We start from the raw sequence: 22,562 nt of genomic DNA on the forward strand, positions 1-22,562 counted from the left end.
TTGGGAAGGTGCCCTGGAGTAGGAAATGACAACCCGCTCCAGTGTTCTGGCCTAGAAAATCCCATGGGCAGAGGAGCCTGGCAGGCTATAGTCCATGGGTCACAAAGAGTTAAGACATGACTGAGCGATTGAGCACACATAATCTGTATATGTAATCAAGGGATGCCACTTTGCTATTCCATTAAGGAATAAAAAAAGAAATAAAAACAAGGGGGAAAGAACAGATGAATTAGAAAATTTGATGGGAACAGAACACTTACACAGCCTTAGGGTAACTCTGTGAATAATTATTCATCAAGGCCCAATGATAAGAGATATTAAGAATCAAGAGACATATGCAAAATCTTCATGTACATTTCACTGCCCTTTATTTTAATAAGTACAAAAGAATACAAAGTTGAATTCATTTTCTTTTAAGGATTACTTTTTTATAGATGTGCATAAATGTATATACCCATATATATATAGATATAAATTTTTTTTAATTCTTATTTTTTGGTACCTTAGAGATGGCTGAAAAGATATTTTTGATATATAATAGAAGTGACAGTGTATTCTAGATAATCTGTAGTTTGAGTGTACTGAGAAAGGGGTATTATAATTTCTAAATCTGCTTGGTTAGCACTTCCACTGTTAATCTCTAAAATGTCATTTTCTCACTTTTTCAAATACAGACTTCCAGGGAATATTATCTACAGCTACTGCCTCAGGCGTCATTAATGTGTTGGCTTCCCAACTCTTGTGCCTTCAACCCATACCTCTAGCCTTACATATCAACATGCTACTGGTCATCTCCACTTGATTTACCTTCACTTGTTTATCTCATTATTGTATGTTGAACCTATGACAGACAGATAATTCATGTCTTCATTTCATAGGTCTTTGAAATGAGACTGAATTCTCTTGAGAACTAGCGCCTCAAACTCAAGCTGTCTAAAACTAAACTCATTGCTTTCCTTCTAACACCTGATATTTCTGCAAATGTTACTCTTCTCAGTGAATGATGGATAATTTTGTAAATGATCCTATGTTGGTAATATGGGAAGCTTCCTTGACTCTTTCTTACGTTGCATACCTGTAAGCACAGGAAGGGCCTCAAGGGGAGTGGTAAGGAAAGTTAAGATGCCTCAAAAAGAGTGTTAATGAAAGCCTAAAGGACACTGAGGAGACTGTTGGTGAGGGATCATAGGAGGGTTAAAAAAACCTTATTGGAAACTATAGGATAAAGAATGCTTTCTACATAGTGGCATAAAATATAGAAATACTATAGCCTGTAGACAGTGTAATTCAATGAGCTAGCTACCAAGATTTCCAGAAAAAATTCTGAAAACACCACCAAGATTCTTCTCGTTACCTCTGATAAACACTGAGGAGAGGGAAATAAGCTATAGGAAATGGTTAATTAAAAAGGATCCAAGACTTGCAGGAATCAGAAATAAAACTGTTTCTTATTTCCAGCCTCTCCAGAGAGTCAACAATGCTATAATTAAAAAGTGGCTTTTAGGAAGAATGGAAACACAAGAATCTGTCATGAAAACATGGGTATGATGGTAAAAACACTTGCTAAAGACTTCAGAAAGACTTAAGGCTCACAGATTTTTCAAAGACACAATGACTTTCTCAGGATCATATCAGCATGTCTCTCAGATACTCCCTATTAAACAATAAAGACTGCTGAGTACTCTCTCAGCAGCCAAAGAGGGAGTCCAATGTATAAATCAACTTATTCTTGAGAGATCTGTGGGTGTGAATTAATAGAGTAGATTATATATTCCTTTTTGTTTTTTTAAAATTATACCATCTTGAACTAAAAGTAAAAAGACCTCTGGATCTCCAAACTTCTTTGGGCAGGAAGCAGGTTAAAAAAACTACTTAGCTGCAAGCATGAGCTACTTTTTATGAAGAAGGAAGGATGACCTAGATGAAGCCATCAAGAATCAAAAGTATAAAGCCATGAACCATTAAAAACAACTCCTAGTAGTATGCCAGAGCCCTGATTAAGGAATGGGCATTAAGTACCTAGGCACACTTCAAAACTGCCATGGACCAGTGACGACCATGGTGTACCTTCTGTTTTCCCCTCTTTTTGAAAAGGTCGCCTAAGGCAGTTATCCTATGCTTCTCGATGCTGTATGTCAAATGTATGACAGATAATTGGTGTCTTCATTTCATAGGTCTCTGAAATGAGACTGAGTTCTCCTGGGCACTCAAAGGGTTCTACCCAAAGAGTCCCACCCATATCTGAACAATTTAGATAATGAGATCCTGGAGGTCAAGTTTATGCTATAATAGATAAGCTTGGAGGAATACTGTAGAGGAGATTAAGTGAAATCTGCACGTGGGAGAAATATGGATTGTATGCTAACATACCGTGACAGACCCCATTTTTCAAATGGCCACCAAAATATATCCAATCCCAAGGACTCATCTTATAGTGAGTGACAAGTGATATTCCACTCATCTAGTACTATGGGTCTATCTTCCCTCCCTTGAACCTGGATGGACCTCAGTGACCACTTCAACCAAAAATGCTCGGTAAGAGTGAAAGGATGTGACCTCGTAAGTTAGATCATAAAAATACTTTATGCTTGCTCTTTTTTTCTCTTAGTGCACTTCTGGAACTCAGCTGCTATCTTCTGAGGAATCTGCTGTATTCTGAGGTCACACGAAGAGGCCATGGTAGGTATTCTGGTCCATAACCCCAGCCGAGCCCCCACCTGACAGTCAGCACATCAAGAACTAGATATGAAAAGAAAGCTCTGAGGTGATTTGAGCTCCAGCCACTGTCTGAGCTGCAATCTCATGAGAGACACAATGCAAAACTGCCTAAATGACCCAAGTCAAGCATTTAAAGTATGACAGAGAAAAAAAAAACAAAAATGCCTGTACTTGTTTTAAGCCAGTAAGCTTTGTTATTGATTCATTATGTTACAGTAAGAGTCACAATGTCCAAACACCAAATCCTGTCGATTCTAATCCCTAAATAATGCGAATTCATCTGATTCTCTTCATCTTACTGTCACCAGCTTGAAGATCACTTACAATAATTTGTATTATTGTTGGCTTAAAGGGATTTTCTCCAGAAGGAATAAAACATGTCATTATCTCCAACATCTAGCACAATGCTTGGTAAACAGTAGACTTTTGACAAATGATGGCAAATAATGAATTATTAAAAACTGTACAATAAAAAAATGATGTCAGTGATCTGATTACAAATTCAGTAACACATACTTGTTAAGTAGATTGATGTAACTTATTCTACTTACATCGCATAAGGCACCATAGCGAAGAATAGACAGTAAAGAATGTACGTGACTTTCACTGGTGAAATACAATCTGGTACGGACATGACGTTCAGGTGACAGAACACCTCTGGAATACCTAAAAGTCAGGAGCAGACAGTGTTAAAACATAACCACACAGTTAAGACTCATTAAGTACTGAAATTATTTTGTAAAATGGAATTTAATCTTTCTAGAAGTAAAAGAACATAGTAAGTGAATCTATCACTCTTTCCATCACAACTGAGGTGTTCTTAGTAGACATTTCTCTAACATGAAGATAACTGAAACTAACTGAGACCACTGAGATTAGTCAAAGAAGAGTTAATATTAGTCAAGTTCACTGTAAGAAGGTCATTTAAGCACCTTTATTAACACTGAAACAGATCACAGCACTAAAGGAGCTCACAGATGTTAATGCTGCTGAATGAGGATGATCACTGATGATCGCACATGAATGGTAACACACATCCCCTTTCCCTGTGACCCTCAGTTTTTTCCTCCAGTTTGGAGCCAAAAAGAATACTGGTTGAAAAGTTCACTATTCGGAACATCTAGGTAATCTGTATTTCCACAGTGTACCAAGTGATACACTCCTGCCTTAGTCATAGGAACAACAAAAATTTAGATTTCAAGTATGCAAAGACAGATGCCTATAGACTTAAATACCAGTACAGTCTCTTACACAGGATGGAGTTTATTTACAGTGTCATCATCTTGTGTCCTTTGAAGATCTGAGCGAATTTTTCTAACTAGAGGAGTACAGTAGCCTTTGGCAATCTCCAGTTTTTCAGCTTTAGTTATACCATATTCCTGAGCAGAAAATACACACTATTAGAAAAAGGGTATAATAATAAAGAATTCCAATAAAGGTATTACTAAATTTAAGAATTTTAGTGAGTGACAAATATTTTTATCAAGCCTTTTTTGAACATTACACAATTACTAATTTACATTTCTACAACTTCAAGTATATTAGTCCCCACACTATTAAGTGTAATTAGAAGAATATTTTTTGGTGGAACTAAAAAAACAAGTAATTTCTAAAGAGGAGAGGATGAATGATGAATGCAACCGTGAAGATAATAAGGTTTTAAATGTAGAAACAACCCTAAAAGAAAGATGGATTAAGTGCACAACTAGTAAAGCATAGAATAGTCAACAAACATAAAGAAATACAAATTGAAACCACGAAATTTTTGTCTATTTGAATGTCAATGATTAAAAAGGTTAACAAATTATTTGCCTTTGGTCAATACAAAGTTTTAATGACTGGTGAGCCAAAAATGCCACAAAAATTATCAAATTTAATGAGCTATATTGCCATTATAAGTTAATTAAATTTATGAGAAATTATAACCAAAACTGTTAACAGTAATTATAACAGTAATAAAAATTACAGTTCACAGGGATAGATGAAAAAATGATCTGACATGAAAAAATTTTCTATTAATTAACTGCTTTAATTAGGAAACTGCTATAATAAAACAAGTAACACTATACATTATTTTTCCAATGAGCTTTGGTTTGAGAAAAACAGCAGAAATAGATCTTTAAGCTTTGACTCATGGCAAAGCTGGTAGTTCTCTGAAATCTGGGAGATGCATTAGCAAAATTAGACACAGCCCACCCTTCACCAAAATCCTGGAGAAAAGTATTTCATGAATTTGGGGGAGTAACACTGAACACTGGCTAGGATATGACTTGCCCAGGGAATGACAAGAAACTGTCACTGGTACTGGTGGCAGGTAAGAAACTGTTGGGCTGACCAACTACATATTTTATTAGTGGCTTTAAATTAAAAGAGTGAAATGCTTCATTGTGTTTTCTCAGAAACTGATCAAAAGATTGCAGTCCTACACAATTTGGAGACATAAAGTGGATGCTGGGTGACTAGAGGTCACTCCAGGTGTGGAATTTTATAAAGTAGTCCTTGGAGTGAATGGAACTGTGGCTCTGGCAGCAGATACGAAGGAATGATGCTCTGGAGAGGAGGTAGCGGGACACTCTGCGGTCAGCCGGGGGACAGATGAGGGTTCCACCTGGAGGTGGGATCTTTAATTCAATGATCTATCTTCCACTGCTCATGTCTCTGTCTTCATAAATGGTAACCGGACCATAAAGAAAGCTGAGCGCCGAAGAACTGATGCTTTTGAGCTGTGGTGTTGGAGAAGACTCTTGAGAGTCCCTTGGACAGCAAGGAGATCCAACTGGTCCATCCTGAAGGAAATCAATCCTGAATATTCACTGGAAGGACTGATGCTGAAGCTCTAATACTTTGGCCACCTGATGTGAAGAACCAACTCATTGGAAACGACCCTGATGCTGGGAAAGATTGAAGGCGGGAGGAGAAGAGGACAAAAGAGGATGAGATGGTCGGATGGCATCACCGACTCAATGGACACGAGTTTGAGTAACTCCAGGAGCTGATGATGGACATGGAGGCCTGGCGTGCTCCAGTCCATGCGGTCGCAAAGAGTTGGACACGACTGAGCCACTGAACTGAAGAAAAAAATCTGTACTGAGTGTATAAATAGGAAGAGAAGGTTTAAGAGGAAGAAGGCAGAAATGGGGTGAAGGCAGAGGGAAGCAGGGACAGAGAAAGAAGGAAGAGTAGACATAAGCAGGGAAGAAACAGGCATACATTCTCTCCCCAAGATTTTTCTGGGACATCTGCATTTAAAGGTTACATCACGTACTTCCCAGATGGCAAAAAATTAATACGGACAACAAATCTCAAAACTGCCTAAAAAAAAAAAAGGTTGATTGATTACATATGGAAGATGTATGAAAATGGAACTTCTTGGGTCATTTATCTTTAAACACAAAAGCTTGGTTGGTTTGGTAATCTCACCAACATAAAGAAATTGGGCATGAAAAATATGAAATGTGTATGTAACTGCGTATGTATGTGTAAACAAAAGGAAAATGCTGAAATTTAAAATCATCAAAGGATATTTTTGTGTCATTATTGGTCAAGGTACAAGTAAATAGTCACTCTCATACACTGAGAACCTGGAAGAAAGCTGGTAAAAGAGATCTTGAGCTAAAGAAGTCATTTTGACTGCACATAAAGACATACATATAAGCAAAGTGTAAATTAAAGGAATCCACATTTCCAAATGTGAGAAATTGGCTAAATAGTATTATTTCATCAGCTATTAGGAAGTATATTGAGTATATTCAATATACTTGAATATATTGAATATACTCAGCTTTATATTGAAGTATATTCAGCTTTACTGATTTGGAAAAAACTTCTTGAGGCCAAGAAAAAAAAAATCAGGTTGTAAAACAGTACACTTTCCTTGTTCCATTTTTGTGAAGAACGTATTTGTTATATATATGAATTTACAAAAAAAAACCCAAAATGTCCATGAATTTAAGGGAAAGGGCTTTCAGAATTTTCTGGAACTGTGAAATGTTTTTGTCTAATTGGTAATGTCATATTGATTTTTTTTGGCCATATATTTTCTAATTTTACAACAAGATATATTATTTTTATAGTAAAGGCTTCTTTCCCTTCAAAACAGTGACATATCTTGTGGAGCTGAAAAAGCAAGTTGCCACAACCAGTTGCTGCTGCTAAGTCACTTCAGTCGTGTCTGACTCTGTGCGACCCCATAGAAGGCAGCCAACCAGGCTCCTCCATCCCTGGGATTCTCCAGGCAAGAATACTGGAGTGGGTTGCCATTTCCTTCTCCAATGCATGCATGCGTGCTAAGTAGCTTTAGTCCTGTCAGACTTAATTAACTGTTAGATGCCCAAGTTTTCTTATAATATTTCTGCCATAAAAAGAACTGACTAAAATACAGCTGAAGATATTTGAAAGTTTATTATGTGACACATTTAATAAGTATCACTGGAATTTATATTGCAAATACTATTATAAAGAACTCTGTTTCATTATCTACAAATAACAAAGGAAATGATCTTCCAACTTCAACAAATGTGTGCCATCTCAATTCAGTTCAGTTTAGTTCAGTTACTCATTTCAGTTCAGTTCAGTCACCATCTTAATTAAGAGAATATTAATACTAATCTTTTATTTTAATTATTTTATTAAAATGTACATATAAAATACATATAAAATATTATAAATTCTAAAAACTTTGCAAATGCTGAAGTATTTTAAACATTTCCAAAGGATAATTCAGCTATATCAAATATTATAATCTTTAAATATCCTTATCTTCCATCATACCATTGAGGCTATTTTTACTATTTAATCTATTGAGGTAATGTTGGTTTATAACATGTTTCATGCATACAGCTTCTGTATAAACTACAGTATGCTCAACACCAAAAGCTTAGCTTCCACCCATTACCATACAAATGACCCTCTTTACTCAATTCACCTCCTTTCCCTTTTAGTAATTATTACTCTTTTCTCTATGAATATGTTTCTTTTGCTAGGTTTGCTTATTTAAAAAATTTTAATATTTCACATTTATGTGGAATCATATAGTATCAATTTTTATCTGAAGGACTTATTTAATGCAATATTCTCAAGGTCCATCCATGTTGCCACAAATGGCAAGATGATACATATATTTTTTATGGCTGGGTAATATTCCACTGTATTATATACGCTCCTTCATCCATTCATTCATCAATGGGCAATTGCCATGTCTTGGCTATTGTAAATAATGCCACCACGAACACAGGGTTGTATGTATCTATTCAAATTACTCTCTTCATATTTTTTAGATAAATACCCAGAAGTGGAATAGCTAGATCATACACTAGTACTCTTCTTACGTTTCTGAGGAAGCTCCAAACTGTTTTCCATGGTGGCTGCGCCAGTTTACATTCCCACCAACAAGGTACCAGAGTTCCCTTTTCTCCATATCCTTTCCAGTACTTGTTACTTCTTGCCTTTTTGATAACAGCCATTCTAACAGGCCTGAGATGATCTCTCATTCTGTTTTTGATTGGCATTTTCCTAATAATTAGTGATGATGAACATCTTTTCATGAGTCTCTTGGCAGTCTGTATGTCCTCTCTGGAACAATTCCTAGCTTTTCGGCTTACTGTTTAATTGGGTTATTTGGTTTTTTTGTTGAGTTGTAGGAGTTCTTCATATATTTTGAATATTACCTTCAAATTGAATATATGATTTGCAAACATCTTTTCTCATTTGGTACTTTTTCAATATTTAATGTACAGAAGCTTTTTAGTTTGATGTAGTCCCATTTGTTTGGAGAAGGCAATGGCACCCCACTCCAGTACTCTTGCCTGGAAAATCCCATGGACGGAGGAGCCTGGTAGGCTGCAGTCCATGGGGTCACTGAGGGTAGGACACGACTAAGTGACTTCACTTTCACTTTTCATTTTCATGCATTGGAGGAGGAAATGGCAACCCACTCCAGTGTTCTTGCCTGGAGAATCCCAGGGACAGCGGAGCCTGGTGGGCTGCCATCTATGGGGTCGCAGAGTTGGACATGACTGAAGTGACTTAGCAGCAGCAGCAGCAGCAGTCCCATTTGTTAGTTTTTGTTCTCTTCTTCAGCTGTTGCTCAGTCACTCAGTCATGTCCAACTCTTTGTAACCCTATGGACTGCAGCACGCCAGATTTCCCTGTCCTTCACCATCTCCTGGAGCTTGCGCAAACTCATGTCCGAGTCGGTGATGCCATCCAACGACCTTATCCTCTGTCGTCCCCTTCTCCTCCCACCTTTAGTCTTTCCCAGCATCAGTGTTTTTTCTAATGAGTCGGGTCTTCACATCAGGTGGCCAAAGTATTGGAGCTTCAGCTTCAGCATCAGTCCTTCCAATGAATATTCAGGACTGATTTCCTTTAGGACGGACTGGTTGGATCTCCTTACAGTCCAAGAGACTCTCAAGAGTCTTCTCCAACACCACAGTTCAAAAGCAACAATTCTTTGGCGCTCAGCCTTATTTATGGTCCAACTCTCACAGCCATACATGACTACTGGAAAAACCATAGCTTTGACTAGATGGACCTTTGTTGGCAAAGTAATGTCTCTGCTTTTTAATATGCTGTCTAGGTTTGTCATAGCTTTTCTTCCAAGGAGCAAGCATCTTTTAATTTCATGGCTGCAGTCACAATCTGCAGTGATTTTTGGAGCCCAAGAAAATAAAGTCTGTCACTGTTTCCATTGTTTCCCCTTCTATTTGCAGGAAGTGATGGGACCAGATGCCATGATCTTAGTTTTATGAATGTTGAGTTTTAAGCCAGCTTTTTCACTCTCCCCTTGAAGCTTCATCAAGAGGCTTTTTAGTTCTTCTTCACTTTCTGCCATAAGGGTGGTGTCATCTGCGTATCTGAGGTTATTGATATTTCTCCTTGCAATCCTGATCTCTTCTCTAGTAGGTGGCACTATAGCATAAGCTTTTGGTTTTTCTTAAGCCAATGGTTGTATTTGAGCCGTTTGACACTCCACTGCATCTGCTAGGTGTGGTCACCCGGTGTCCCTGTTGCTACTGTAACCTCCAAGGTTACTGATGCCTTGTTTCTATGGGTGCTGCCAGTATCTCTGCCTAGGCCGCCAGGAAAGGGAGCCCCTCCACTGCGTCCAGGGTCTAATAGGTTTCAGGCGTCGCCACTACAAAGAGACAAATAAGGTGGGGGAAGGGAGCCAGGGTCACAGGTACCCCTGTCATGTCCAAGGCTGTTAGTATTCATGGGCACTGCCACTGCTGGGGTGGTGAGAGCTGCAGCTCTCACCTCCGTAGTGGGAGGACCTCCATGGCTGGAAGGATGGGGTCACAGGCCCCACGACCACTAACACCCAGTTCCTTGCGGCCATGGGTGCCACTGCAGCTGAGACGCTGGAGTTGTGTGTGCCACCACTCCTAAAGCTGCTGCGTTCTCTGAGGCTGAAGGCTCAGCCAACTAGGACCACGGGTCTGGGAACACAGGCACGTCCTGTTTTCTAGCCCAGCTACTTTCAGGTATAAGATGGAGAGAATTTTGTGGTGCCCTGGTGTGTTATGCAGGGGCATCTTTGTTGAGTTGTTTATATTTTACTGGTTGTAGATTGAAGGGGATAGACCAAGGGAGCATGTTACACGGCCATGATGCTTGATGTCACATCCCAGTGTGACTATTTTTAAAGTACCTTCTTTTTTTTTGGCTGTGCCACACAGCTTGCAGGATCTTAGTTCCCCAATCAGGGATTGAACCCAAGCCCTCAGCAGTGCAAGTGCCAAGTCCTAACCACTAGATTGCCAGGGTATTTCCAATTTTTAAGTATCATTTTTAGAGGACTGAGGCTGAAAAGTTGATTCTATCACAGCAAAAATACATACCATAATCACAACTATTAACTGTTAAATTAACTAAAAGTAATAAATCATGTTTATCATATGTAAGAAAAGACCCTGATGCTGGGAAAGACTGAAGGCAAAAGGAGAGGGTGGCAGAGGATGAGATGGTTAGATAGCATCAGTGACTTAATGGACATGAATCTGAGCAAACTCCGGGAGGCAGTGAAGAACAGGTAAGTCTGGCATGCTGCAGTCCATAGGGTTGAAAAGAGTCGGACATGACTTAGCAACTGAGCAACAACAATGTGATTAGAATTACATAATTCGCAAAGCATAGTTATAACAATTAATGCAATGTAAGAGTGAAAACAGATTTTTTTTGAGGCAGAGCAGAATACATATACATTTTTCTTACAAAAATACTGATACTCTCTCAATCTAAGTTAGCCAAACTAATACATTATTTGACTGAGTCATCAAGTCTCTAAGCTTGAAATATTTTTGTCAAGTAAACATGTACATTTCTCATTTGTTTCATTACAAACTACAGCTTCATTATAATATGTTTACAACTTTAGTTATTTGTTCAGTGATTGAAAATGTCTATCTCTTGTCTATTTTAGATTTATGAAGACTTTAGTAACAAAATTTAAGTAACTGAATTCAAATGTCCATTAAAAAAGAGGAAGTCCCAAGTTTCTGTCATAATAAGTAATGTCAAACCAAATAGGGAGTAAATATCTCACATTTTTCTTAACCATTTCTAATCTTATAGTGTTTCTTTTAATTTCAAAGCTTTAAAAATTCATTATAAATATTTAAATTACAAGGACATGGTGAAAATTTTCTTCATCTATGTAAGTAATGTACCTAAAACACATACACCATGGAAGGAGAAAAAAATTATCATCTAAAACTCATTAATATGTAAGTTTTCTTTTAAGCCCAAGTCTTAGAAACAAACTTTCCACCCCCAATTCTAGAATTCTTAGTATACATAATTGAGAAAGAAGAGGCTTGAGATTAAAGAAGCCATGTACAAGACATGATTATGCTAATAAATCATTAGTGTATCTATTTAGCCACCAAGTAGGTGAGACATTAAAATACACTGAAAGCCTACCTTGACAAATGTATACAGCTACAAAAAATATTTTAGAGGGTCACATATTTACAGCTTATCTGTTAAAAGTATACTTTAAAATAATCTTCATTTTAAGAGTAAGTACAACTAAAATGTACTGAGCCTGGAATAATGTAAAAGCAATTCAATACAATGAAAAAAAAATCAGTCTCATGTATGCTTCCAGTGCAAACTAATTACATGCTTATCAGAATTAAGAGTAACCATTCTTCTCAAATTTTTTAGTAAGTAAAATCTGAATAAATTTTCTCTTGAATTTCATAACAAAGATAGATGCTGATTTAACTTTACTGAAAGAGATATAATCAAATCAGTGTTAGTTCTATAATCTTCTATGTATATCATGTAGCTAAAACCGAGTTCTGCAGAATTTAGTGTGTTCATTTTGATATCAATCTTAAAATGTTATAAAAATACAACTTTTTATTGTATAAAATAAAATTTGTTTTGCAGAATAAAACTTTTATTTAACAAATGAAAGATGCTGTCAGAGAGTCAATTCTTGTTTTCTAAGTCTGTGTTTCTTAAAATGAGTCCCAAAGGCATATTCTTGAAGTATGAGATATTTTTACCCTCTTTTGAAATGAATTTATTTTCAAATCACTGACTTATACAATATATTTATAATTATCTACATTACATATACTGACCAAAAAGAAAAAAAGTTGCTCTTTCATACTGAAAGGATAAGCTAAACTTTAACAGGTACACACATACTTAATTGTGAAGTCTGAATTCCCAATTTTTCAAAGTCTCTATAGTTTTTCATGGACATTCTGTGAATATTAGAAAAGGGAAACTGCAGTTTTAATTGTAATGGATTTACAGTACTATGTTAGTTTCAACTGTGATTGAAACAAAGTGATTCAGTTTTATATATATATTTTTTCAGATTATTTTCCACTATAGGTCATTACAAGATACTGAATATAGTATCCTATGCTATACAGTAAATTTGTGTTACTTATCTATTTTATGCATAGTAGCTTATATTCCATACTTTTTATTTATTCCTTCCCCTCTCTCCTTCCTTTTTGGCAACTGTAAGTTTGTTTTCTATGTATATGAGTTTGCTTCCACTTTTTAATATTGATTCATTTGTATTATTTTTTAGATTCCACATGTAAGTGATATAACATTTGTCTTTCTCTGACTTAATTCACTTAGTACAATGTTCTCTAGGTCCATCCATGTTGCTGCAAACAGCAATATTTTGTTTTTATGGCTGAGCAGTACTCCACATGCAAGTATACATGTATACACCATGTCCTAAATGAATCATATGCTGATGGGCACTTCAGTTGTTTCTATGTCTTGGGTATTATAAACAGCACTCCTACGAACATTGGGGTGCATGCGTCTTTTTGAAAAAAGAGTTTTTATCTTTTCTGGATCTATGGCAGGGAAAGGGATTGCTGGATCATACAGTAGCTCCAGTTTTAGTTATTAAAGAACCTCCCTATTGTTTTCTATATATGAGTATCTTTAAGTGAGGCTTTTTAAAAATATACAATCCTTACACTTTTTATGTACAGTGACTCCTGAACAACGTGAAGGTTAGGAGTGCCAACCCTCCATGCCATTGAAAACTTAAATGCAACTTATCTGTGGCTCTGCATCCACAGCAGATGCAACCAATCATGGATCTGTGGATCGTGCAGTACTGTAGTATTTACTATTGAAAAAAATCCACATGTAGGTGGATGCACTACAGTTCAAACCCACGTCATTCAAGATCAGTTGTATTTCATTTTCCTGTTTTTTAACTTCGGTTCACAGTTGGAAATGTGTGATTTACTCCAATCTCCCTTTTACAATATCCAAATAATCTTTGAGCAATGAGGGTGATAAAAGATCTCCAAACGGCATCTGTCACTATTTTCTTCTAACACATTTCTTATCTCAACTTGTTTTGTCACTTGACTTGTTATTATCAATCTGAATCTATGTCTAACTAATTTCAGTTATCTGAGTTTTAGTACACCTTTATTTTTACTCTCCTATAATGAAAAGACCCCTCTACCACACCATACAAATAACTATTTACATCTTGACCTCTAAATATTCTTTTCAAAATACTTTCACATAAAGTAAAAAAAACAACAAAACTTCCAAAATTAATATAGAGACACAACTATCTTTTTCTCCCACTCTGCACGCATTCCCATAGCACAGCACTGGCATGTGCACAATAAACAATCAATAAATGTGACTTATCCCATCATATTTTCAGTTGTTTGTCTTTAATTATTTTTAATTATTCTTTAATTAAGAGTATCAATTCTTAAATTTTAAAAGGTCATTACAAATGATTAAGAATCAAACAGTGATTTAATACAAGAAGTTTTTGTAAATTCATAATGACTCAATTTCCTTTTTAAAGTTATAGGTTTACTAGGACACAGAAACCAACTCTCTCCTAACAGTGGATAGATATTTTAAAAATATCTATATAACAGTACCAGAAAATTGATATGTAGAAATTACTTACCTGAGGGATAACTATATCTGCTAATGCCTTTGAAAGCCTATACAATTCCATTGTGTCTTCTAATTTCAAGGAACCATTATGCTGGACATCATATTTTATACAGTCATATATGTCAGGGATCTTGCTAATATCGTATCTTCCATTTTTTGTCTTAAAGTCTTTCTCCAACTTGGACCATCTACGGAGCATGAGCTCTAAGGTCTCACTATGATAAAGCTGAATATCTAAAACAGCATAACAATTTTAGTATATTAAACTTGTTAACAAGCTAGGAAATATCATCATAGGCATATACTATTAGCAACTATATATTTTATAGATTTGAATAAAGGTATAAATACATGGGTTAGGAACTGTTTTTAAAAAAGACCTTTTTCCATACGTTATATACATCAGTTTCCCACGTTATTAACTAAGCCACTCTCAGCACCAGAGCACAGATCAGATCACCTTCCTATTGCTTTCGCCTTCTTCTTATGCTGCCTGTTTGCTGCTCAACTGTATGATTTTTTGTTTGTTGTTTAGGCACTCAGTCGTGTCCAACTCTTTATGACCCCATGGACGATAGCCCGCTAGGCCCCTCTATCCATGGGCTTTCCTAGGCAAGAATACTGAAGTGGATTGCTATTTCCTTCTCCAGAAGATCTTCCCCACCCAGGGATTGAACCTGTCTCTTGCATTGGCAGCCAGATTCTTTACCACTGAGCCACCAGGGAAGCCCCAACTGTATGGTAATATTACATAATTAATCAACTAACAATGTTTTATTATCTTTCTCACGCTACCATAGTTAAAAGCAACTACAACTTTGCTATTATTCTTTTGTTGGATATATATTAACTCAAATAATACTTAGATATAGCAATAAACTGTGGAAAATTCTGAAAGAGATGGGAATACCACAACACCTAACCTGCCTCTTGAGAAATGTGTATGCAGGTCAGGAAGCAATAGTTAGAACTGGACATAGAACAACAGGCTGGTTCCAAATTGGGAAAGGAGTAGGGCAAGGCTGTATATTGTCACCCTGCTTCTTTAACTTCTAAGCAGAGTACATCATGAGAAACGCTGGACTGGATGAAGCACAAGCTGGAATCAAGATTGCCGGGAGAAATATCAAGAACCTCAGATATGCAGATGAAACCACACTTATGGCAGAAAGTGAAGAGGAACTAAAGAGCCTCTTGATGAAAGTGAAGGAGGAGAGTAAAAAAGTTGGCTTAAAGCTCAACATTCAGAAAACTAAGATCATGGCATCTGGTCCCATCACTTCATGGCAAACAGATGGGGAAACAGTGGCAGACTTTATTTTTTGGGCTCCAAAATCACTGCAGATGGTGACTACAGCCATGAAATTAAAAGAAAAAAGCTTATTCCTTGGAAGGAAAAGTTATGACCAACCTGGACAGCATATTACAATGCAGAGACATTACTTTGTCAACAAAGGTCCGTCTAGTCAAGGCTATGGTTTTTCCAGTAGTCATGTATGTATGTGAGAGTTGAACTATAAAGAAAGCTGAGTGCTGAAGAATTGATGCTTTTGAACTGTGGTGTTGAAGAAGACTCTTGAGAGTCCCTTGGACTGCAAAGAGATCCAACCAGTCCATCCTAAAAGAAATCAGTCCTGAATATTCATTGGAAGGACTGATGCTGAATCTGAAATGCCAATACTTTGGGCACCTGATGCGAAGAACTGACTGACTCATTTGACAAGACCCTGATGCTGGGAAAGATTGAGGGAGGGAGGAGAAGGGGCAACAGAGGATGAGATGGTTGGATGGCATCACTGACTCAATGGACATAAATTTTGGGAAACTCCGGGAGTTGGTGGTGGACAGGGAGGCTTGGCGTGCTGCAGTCCATGGGGTCGCAAAGAGTCGGACACAACTGAGCGACTGAACTGAACTGAACTGATAGCATTAAAGCTTTTTTATGATTGGTGCATCCTATTTTAAAATGTTTACAGCAATGGGATACTGATTTTTATTTTCTGACCCAAGGAAAACAAAATATTTACCTGATGATTTGGGATCTTCCATTCGATGTCTGATTTGAGAAGTCAAACTTTGTATCAAGGAATAAACCGTGTCACAGGTCTTTACAGGATTTTTAATTAAATGCATTGATTTGATAAGAGAAATGCTTCCAGATGGAGTAAGCTATAAATGAACAGAGTATACATTTTTATATCTGGTTATGCTCAACTGACCAAAAGGACAATATACAAAATTTTCTAGTAGTTGGAGATTAAATTCAAACTACAAATTAAATCCCCAGATATAAAAGAGGAAATAAAAAACTAAAAATTTCATGTTAAAATAATCCTAAGCCTTAGCTAACATTTAGATTATCCACACAGAAAATCTAACAAAAGTGCTCTAACTTACAGAGATTTTATTCTAACATAGTGATATTTTACTGACTCACTTGGTATTTGAAAATATGGTTTAACCATTTGACACATATTGACAAATAATAACCCTAAGACTATGATTATCATCGCTTTTTCCAGATGAGGTACTTAAGAGAGATTAAAGCACCTTTCCCAAGATCAAACCACCAGTATGTAAACAGTGGCATAAAAAAGCGGGTAACCTGGCTAGAGACCTGAGCTCTTAACCACCATGTAAATACCTTTGTGATGAGATTTCTTCCAAGTCAACAAAAGCCATTAATGACAAAACAGTTTCAATTTTCACTGTTGAAACTTTGCTTGGCAATTTAACCCTAAATAAGTGTCTATAAATACAAAAATGTAAAGTGGAATTCCACTTTTTGTTATGGTCAACTAGTTAATTTGGGTCAACCTAACGACTGAAGCTTGGACAAAAGTGAAGTCCAGGATTTCCAGAGGTGGAACTCTGGTAAACTCTGCATTTGGGGTTCAAAAAAGTTATAAACTGTAGTCTGCATTTTTAATAAGACCTTAGATGACTCAAGTATAAGTCTGAAAAACACTCTAGTTCTAGAGTCCTTGCCTTGTCCAGGAAGAGGGTAAGAGCATGATGTAAACATTCAGTTGGTAGATGTCATTAAAGCCTACTGTTACCTCTGGGGTAATGACACAACAAATAATAAAACACAATTAAGCACAATATTAAAACTACCAGGGAAATAAATAAATAAAAAGTACCAATTCCAATGAAGCAAGAAAGGAGAGAAAAATAAAAACAGGCAGTATAAATATAAAGCACTTAAAATGATAATAGATTCATACATAAATTAGAGTATTTTATACTACAAATGAAATAATTGCCCTAAACAAAGATTTTCATAACAAAATAAAAAAAACTACATGCAGATTTTAAGAGATTCATCTAAAAATAGTTTCAGAAAGACTAAAAGAGATACGAAGGGTATTATACAAACACCAAGTTAAAAAAAAATTTTTTTTGCAGCTATATTAATCTCAGACAAAGTATTCTGAGGCAAAAAAAAATTCATTGAAACATACCAACTCTTAATTTGTATGCACTTAATAGCATGGCATCAAAACACATAAAACAAAGATTAAGAGACTACAAAGAGAAGAAAAATCCATAATTACAGGTGGGAAATTTAACATACAACAGTAGAGAAAGAAAAAACAGACCAAAAAAATATCAGGAAGACTATCTGTTTTTAGCAAAATGATATAAACTTAGAAATAACAAAAATATAACTTAAAAATATGTAGTTTTGGAAATTATAAAAGTATACTTCTAAATAACCTATGATCAAGAAAATCACCATTAGAAAATGCCCCAAATGACATAAATCTCAATTTATGAATACAGTCAAAACAGTGTATAAAGGGAAATTTATGGCATAGAGTGTGTGTTTTAGAACAGATGGAACATTCATGATTTAATAAGCATCCTTCTAGGGACATTAGTTTTTAAGAATTAGAGCAAAATAAAATCATAGTGGAAGGAATAAATTAAACAATAAAAATTAATAAAACTGAAAGCAAGTATATAATTTAGTGAACCAATAAGTCTGAAAGACAGTTCTTTAACAGGACTAATAAAGGTGATCAACTATGGCAAAAGTGATTAAGAAAAAAAAGGAGGGAGAAAGACTGCACAATATTATGAAACAAAAAGGAACATCTCTACCGGTCCTGCAGACATTACAAAGAACTTGAAGAGGACTGTATAAACAAATTTCTAGATGAATGTAACAATATAGACACAAGATATAATAAATAAAAATTACTAAATTACTCTAGGAACCACAAGTACAAGCTTTCCTATAAAGAAAATGCCCATGGGATTTATCAGCAAAATTTACCAAACATCTAATGAAACATATATACATGAATTATTCCCCGCAAGGAGAACTCCCGATTTTATGAAAACAGCAAAATCTTGATATTGAAAGCAGACAAAGACAACAGGGATAAAAAATAAAGGTCAATTCGACTCATAAACATAAATGTAAAACTCCTAACCAAAAATATTAGTAAACCCAAACCAGTGAGATAGGTATTTTTGAAATGACTTTATTTTGGGAACCAAGGTAGACTCTTTTCAAAATCATATATTTAACAGACAGGAAGAGAATATAAAATCTAAAAACTTGTCATGACAAAAACTTTTAACAAAAATCTACAGAGATCATACTTAATGTACAGTGTTAAAAAGGCTTTCCCTTTGAGAATATGAACACACACAGAAAAGCCACTCAATTTAATATGGATTTGATGGTGCTAGCAATTAAAGCAAGAAAAAAGAATTGAAAGCATAAAGATTGGAAAGGAAGACAAAAACCTGTGGATATCCTTTGGAAAGGTTTTTTAAAAACCAAGATAAATTACCAAGTTAATAAATAAGTTTAACACAGTTGACGTATATAAAGTCAATATTTAAAAAACTTTGTACATAGCAGCAACAGACAGTAACCATTTTAGAGGTACCATTTATAACACAAATATTTTTTTAAAAATATGTTTTTCCACAAACTAAAGATCTAATTCAATCTAAATCAATACCCCAATGAGACTTTTGGCCAGCTTATTTTAAAATTCATATGGAAATACACAAAAAGTCAAGAAAACTTGAAGAAGGACCCATGTAGGATTTGGGAGATCTCATCCAATGGTACAAAAGCCAACAAAGAATTATGTTCCAGAAACTACACACATATGATAAAGCTGATCCTACAGGGTAGTGGGAAAAGGATAGTCTTTTCAAGAAGTGGTGTTGAGACATCTGGATATACATATTTTGATATCCTTATCTAATGGCAAACACAAAAGTCAATTTTTAGCTGTATGGCAGATAAATGAGCATGAAAAAACAAAATTTACGAAGACCATAGATGGACATATCCTATGACCCCCTTGTTAGAAAAAGGTATTATAAATAATATATTAAAATGCACTGAACCCAAAGAGGCTGAGCCAGACCTGCCTTTGAGTGTCTGAGTGTCTCCTGTGGAGGGACGGGTTAGCAGTGGCCTGCGCAGGGACAGTGGCTCTGGCTGCAGCAGACCAGGGTGACCCAGCGTGTGGCATAAGCCCTCTTGGAGGAGGTCATCACTAGCCCCACCAGAGGGCTGCCGAGCAGATGACCCCCAAATCACAGAACAATTATACCAAAGAAATACTCGCACTGTTAAGAAAGTTCTAGGAGCCACAACAGATTTCCAAACCTGGGAATCCGGCAAAGTGACTGAGAAGCCCCAGGGAATTTGACTTTGGAGGACAGTGGGAGACTCAGCCAGATTTGCCCATGAGTGGCCAAACAATGCACACATCAACAGAAAACTGGATTAAAGATTGACTGAGCATGGCTCTGCAAATCAGAACAAGATGCAGTTTCCCCCACAGTCAACCTCTCCCATCAGGAAGCTTCTATAAGTCTCTTATCCTTATTCATCAGAGAGAAGACAGAATGAAAACCACAATCACAGAAAACTAACTAAACTGATCACACGGACCAAAGCCTTGTCTAACTCAATAAGACTATGAGTCATGGAGCGTGGGGCCACCCAAGCTCTACATGGTGTCATGAGTCATGGTGGAGAGTTCTGACAAAACGTGGTCCACTGGAGAAGGGAATGCAAACCACTTCAGTATTATTGCCTTGAGAACCCCATGAACAGTAAGAAAAGGCAAAAAGATAGGAAACTGAGAGATGAACTCCCCAGGTTGGTAGGTGCCAATATACTACTGGAGATCAGGGGAGAAATAACTCCAGAAAGAATGAAGAGACGGAGACAAAGTGAAAAGAACACACAGGTGTGGATGTGACTGGTGATGGAAGTAAAGTCCAATAATGTGAAGAACAATACTGCATAGGCACCTGGAATGTTAGGTCCATGAATCAAGGCAAGTTGGAAGTGGTCAAAAAGGAGACGGCAAGAGTGAACAACGGCATTTTAGGAATCAGTGAACTAAAATGGACTGGAATGGATGTATTTAACTCAGGTGACCATTATATCTACGACTGTGGGCAAGAATCCCCTTAGAAGAAATGGAGTAGCCATCATAGTCAACAAAAGAGTGGAAAATGCAGGACTTGGATGCAATCTCAAAAACGACAGAATGATCTCTGTTCATTTCCAAGGCAAATCATTCAAAATCATGGTAATCTAACTCTATGCCCCAACCAGTAACGCTGAAGAAGCTGAAACTGAACGGTTCTGTGATGACTTACAAGACCTTCTAGAACTAACACACAAAAATATGTCCTTTTCATTACAGGGGACTGGAATGTAAAATAGGAAGTCAAGAAACACCTGGAGTAACAAGCAAGTTTGGCCTTGGAGTACAAATTGAAGCAAAGGCTAACAGAGTTTTGCCAAGAGAACTCACTGGTCAAAGCAAACACCCTCTTCCAACAACACAAGAGAAGACTCTACACATGGACAACAGCAGATGGTCAACACTGAAATTAGACTGATTATATTCTTTGTAGCCAAAGATGGAGAAGCTCTATCTATACAGTCAGCAGAAACAAGATGGGGAGCGGACTTTGGCTCATATCATGAACTCCTTATTGCCAAATTCAGACTTAAATTGAAGAAAGTGAGGAAAATCACTATACCATTCAGGGATGACCTAAATCAAATCCTTTATGATTATACAGTGGAAGTGAGAAATAGATTTAAGGGACTATATCTGATAGACAGAGTGCCTGATGAACTATGAACTGAGCTTTGTGACACTGTACAGGAGACAGGGATCAAGACCATCCCCGTGGAAAACAAATGCAAAAAAGCAAAATGGCTGTCTGAGGAGGCCTTACAAATAGCTGTGAAAAGAAGAGAAGCGAAAAGCAAAGGAGAAAAGGAAAGATAAAAGCATCTGAATGCAGAGTTCCAAAGAATAGCAAGGAGAGAAAAAAAAGCCTTCCTCAGTGATCAATGCAAAGAAATAGAGGAAAACAACAGAATGGGAAAGACTAGAGACCTCGTCAAGAAAATTAGAGATACCAAGGGAACATTTCATGCAAAGACGGGTTCGACAAAAGACAGAAATGGTATGGACCTAACAGAAGCAGAAGATATTAAGAAGAGGTGGCAAGAATACACAGAAGAACTGTACAAAAAAGATCTTCATGACCCAGATAATCACGATGGTTTGATCACTGACCTAGAGCCAGACATCCTGGAATGTGAAGTCAAGTGGGCCTTAGAAAGCATCACTATGAACAAATCTAGTGGAGGTGATGGAATTCCAGTTGAGCTATTTCAAATCCTGAAAGGTGATGCTGTGAAAGTGCTGCACTCAATATCCAGCAAATTTGGAAAACTCAGCAGTGGCCACAGGACTGGAAAAGGTCAGTTTTCATTCCAATCCCAAAGAAAGGCAATGCCAAAGAATGCTCAAACTACCGCACATTTACACTCATCTCACATGCTAGTAATGTAATGCTGAAAATTCTCCAAGCCAGGCTTCAGCAATACATGAACCGTGAACTTCCAGATGTTCAAGCTGGTTTTAGAAAAGGCAGAGGAACCAGAGATCAAACTGTCAAAATCTGCTGGATCATGGAAAAAGCAAGAGAGTTCCAGAAAAACTTCTATTTCTGCTTTATTGACTATGCCAAAGCCTTTGACTGTGTGGATCCCAATCAACTGTGGAAAATTCTGAAAGAGATGGGAATACCAGACCACCTGACCTGCCTCTTGAGAAACCTATATGCAGGTCAGGAAGCAACAGTTAGAAGTGGACATGGAACAACAGACTGGTTCCAGATAGGAAAAGGAGTATGTCAAGGCTGTATATTGTCACCCTGCTTGTTTAACTTATATGCAGAGTACATCATGAGAAACGCTGGGCTGGAGGAAGCACAAGCTGGAATCAAGATTGCTGGGAGAAATATCAATAACCTCAGATATGCAGATGACATCACCCTTATGGCAGAAAGTGAAGAGGAACTAAAAAGCCTCTTGATGAGAGTGAAAGAGGAGAGTGAAAAAG

General features: G+C 36.7%; 1 protein-coding gene across 11 annotated transcripts in view; it reads right to left on the reverse strand.

Moving 5' to 3' along the window:
• The window catches only part of PPIP5K2 (diphosphoinositol pentakisphosphate kinase 2), an 83,872-nt gene that overhangs the window by 25,214 nt on the left and 36,096 nt on the right, over positions 1–22,562 (reverse strand). For all 11 annotated transcript variants that reach the window (XM_044947265.2, XM_006056401.4, XM_006056400.4 and 8 more), the window contains exons 18-21: positions 16,170–16,311; positions 14,153–14,376; positions 3,970–4,097; positions 3,270–3,384 (exon numbers count right to left, since the gene is read on the reverse strand). In XM_044947265.2, the coding sequence (XP_044803200.1) occupies positions 3,270–3,384; positions 3,970–4,097; positions 14,153–14,376; positions 16,170–16,311 (609 nt within the window). The remainder of the gene's footprint in view (positions 1–3,269; positions 3,385–3,969; positions 4,098–14,152; positions 14,377–16,169; positions 16,312–22,562) is intronic.

Source organism: Bubalus bubalis, chromosome 9, assembly GCF_019923935.1.
Source record: "Bubalus bubalis isolate 160015118507 breed Murrah chromosome 9, NDDB_SH_1, whole genome shotgun sequence".
In the NCBI taxonomy this organism is placed as follows: domain Eukaryota; kingdom Metazoa; phylum Chordata; class Mammalia; order Artiodactyla; family Bovidae; genus Bubalus; species Bubalus bubalis.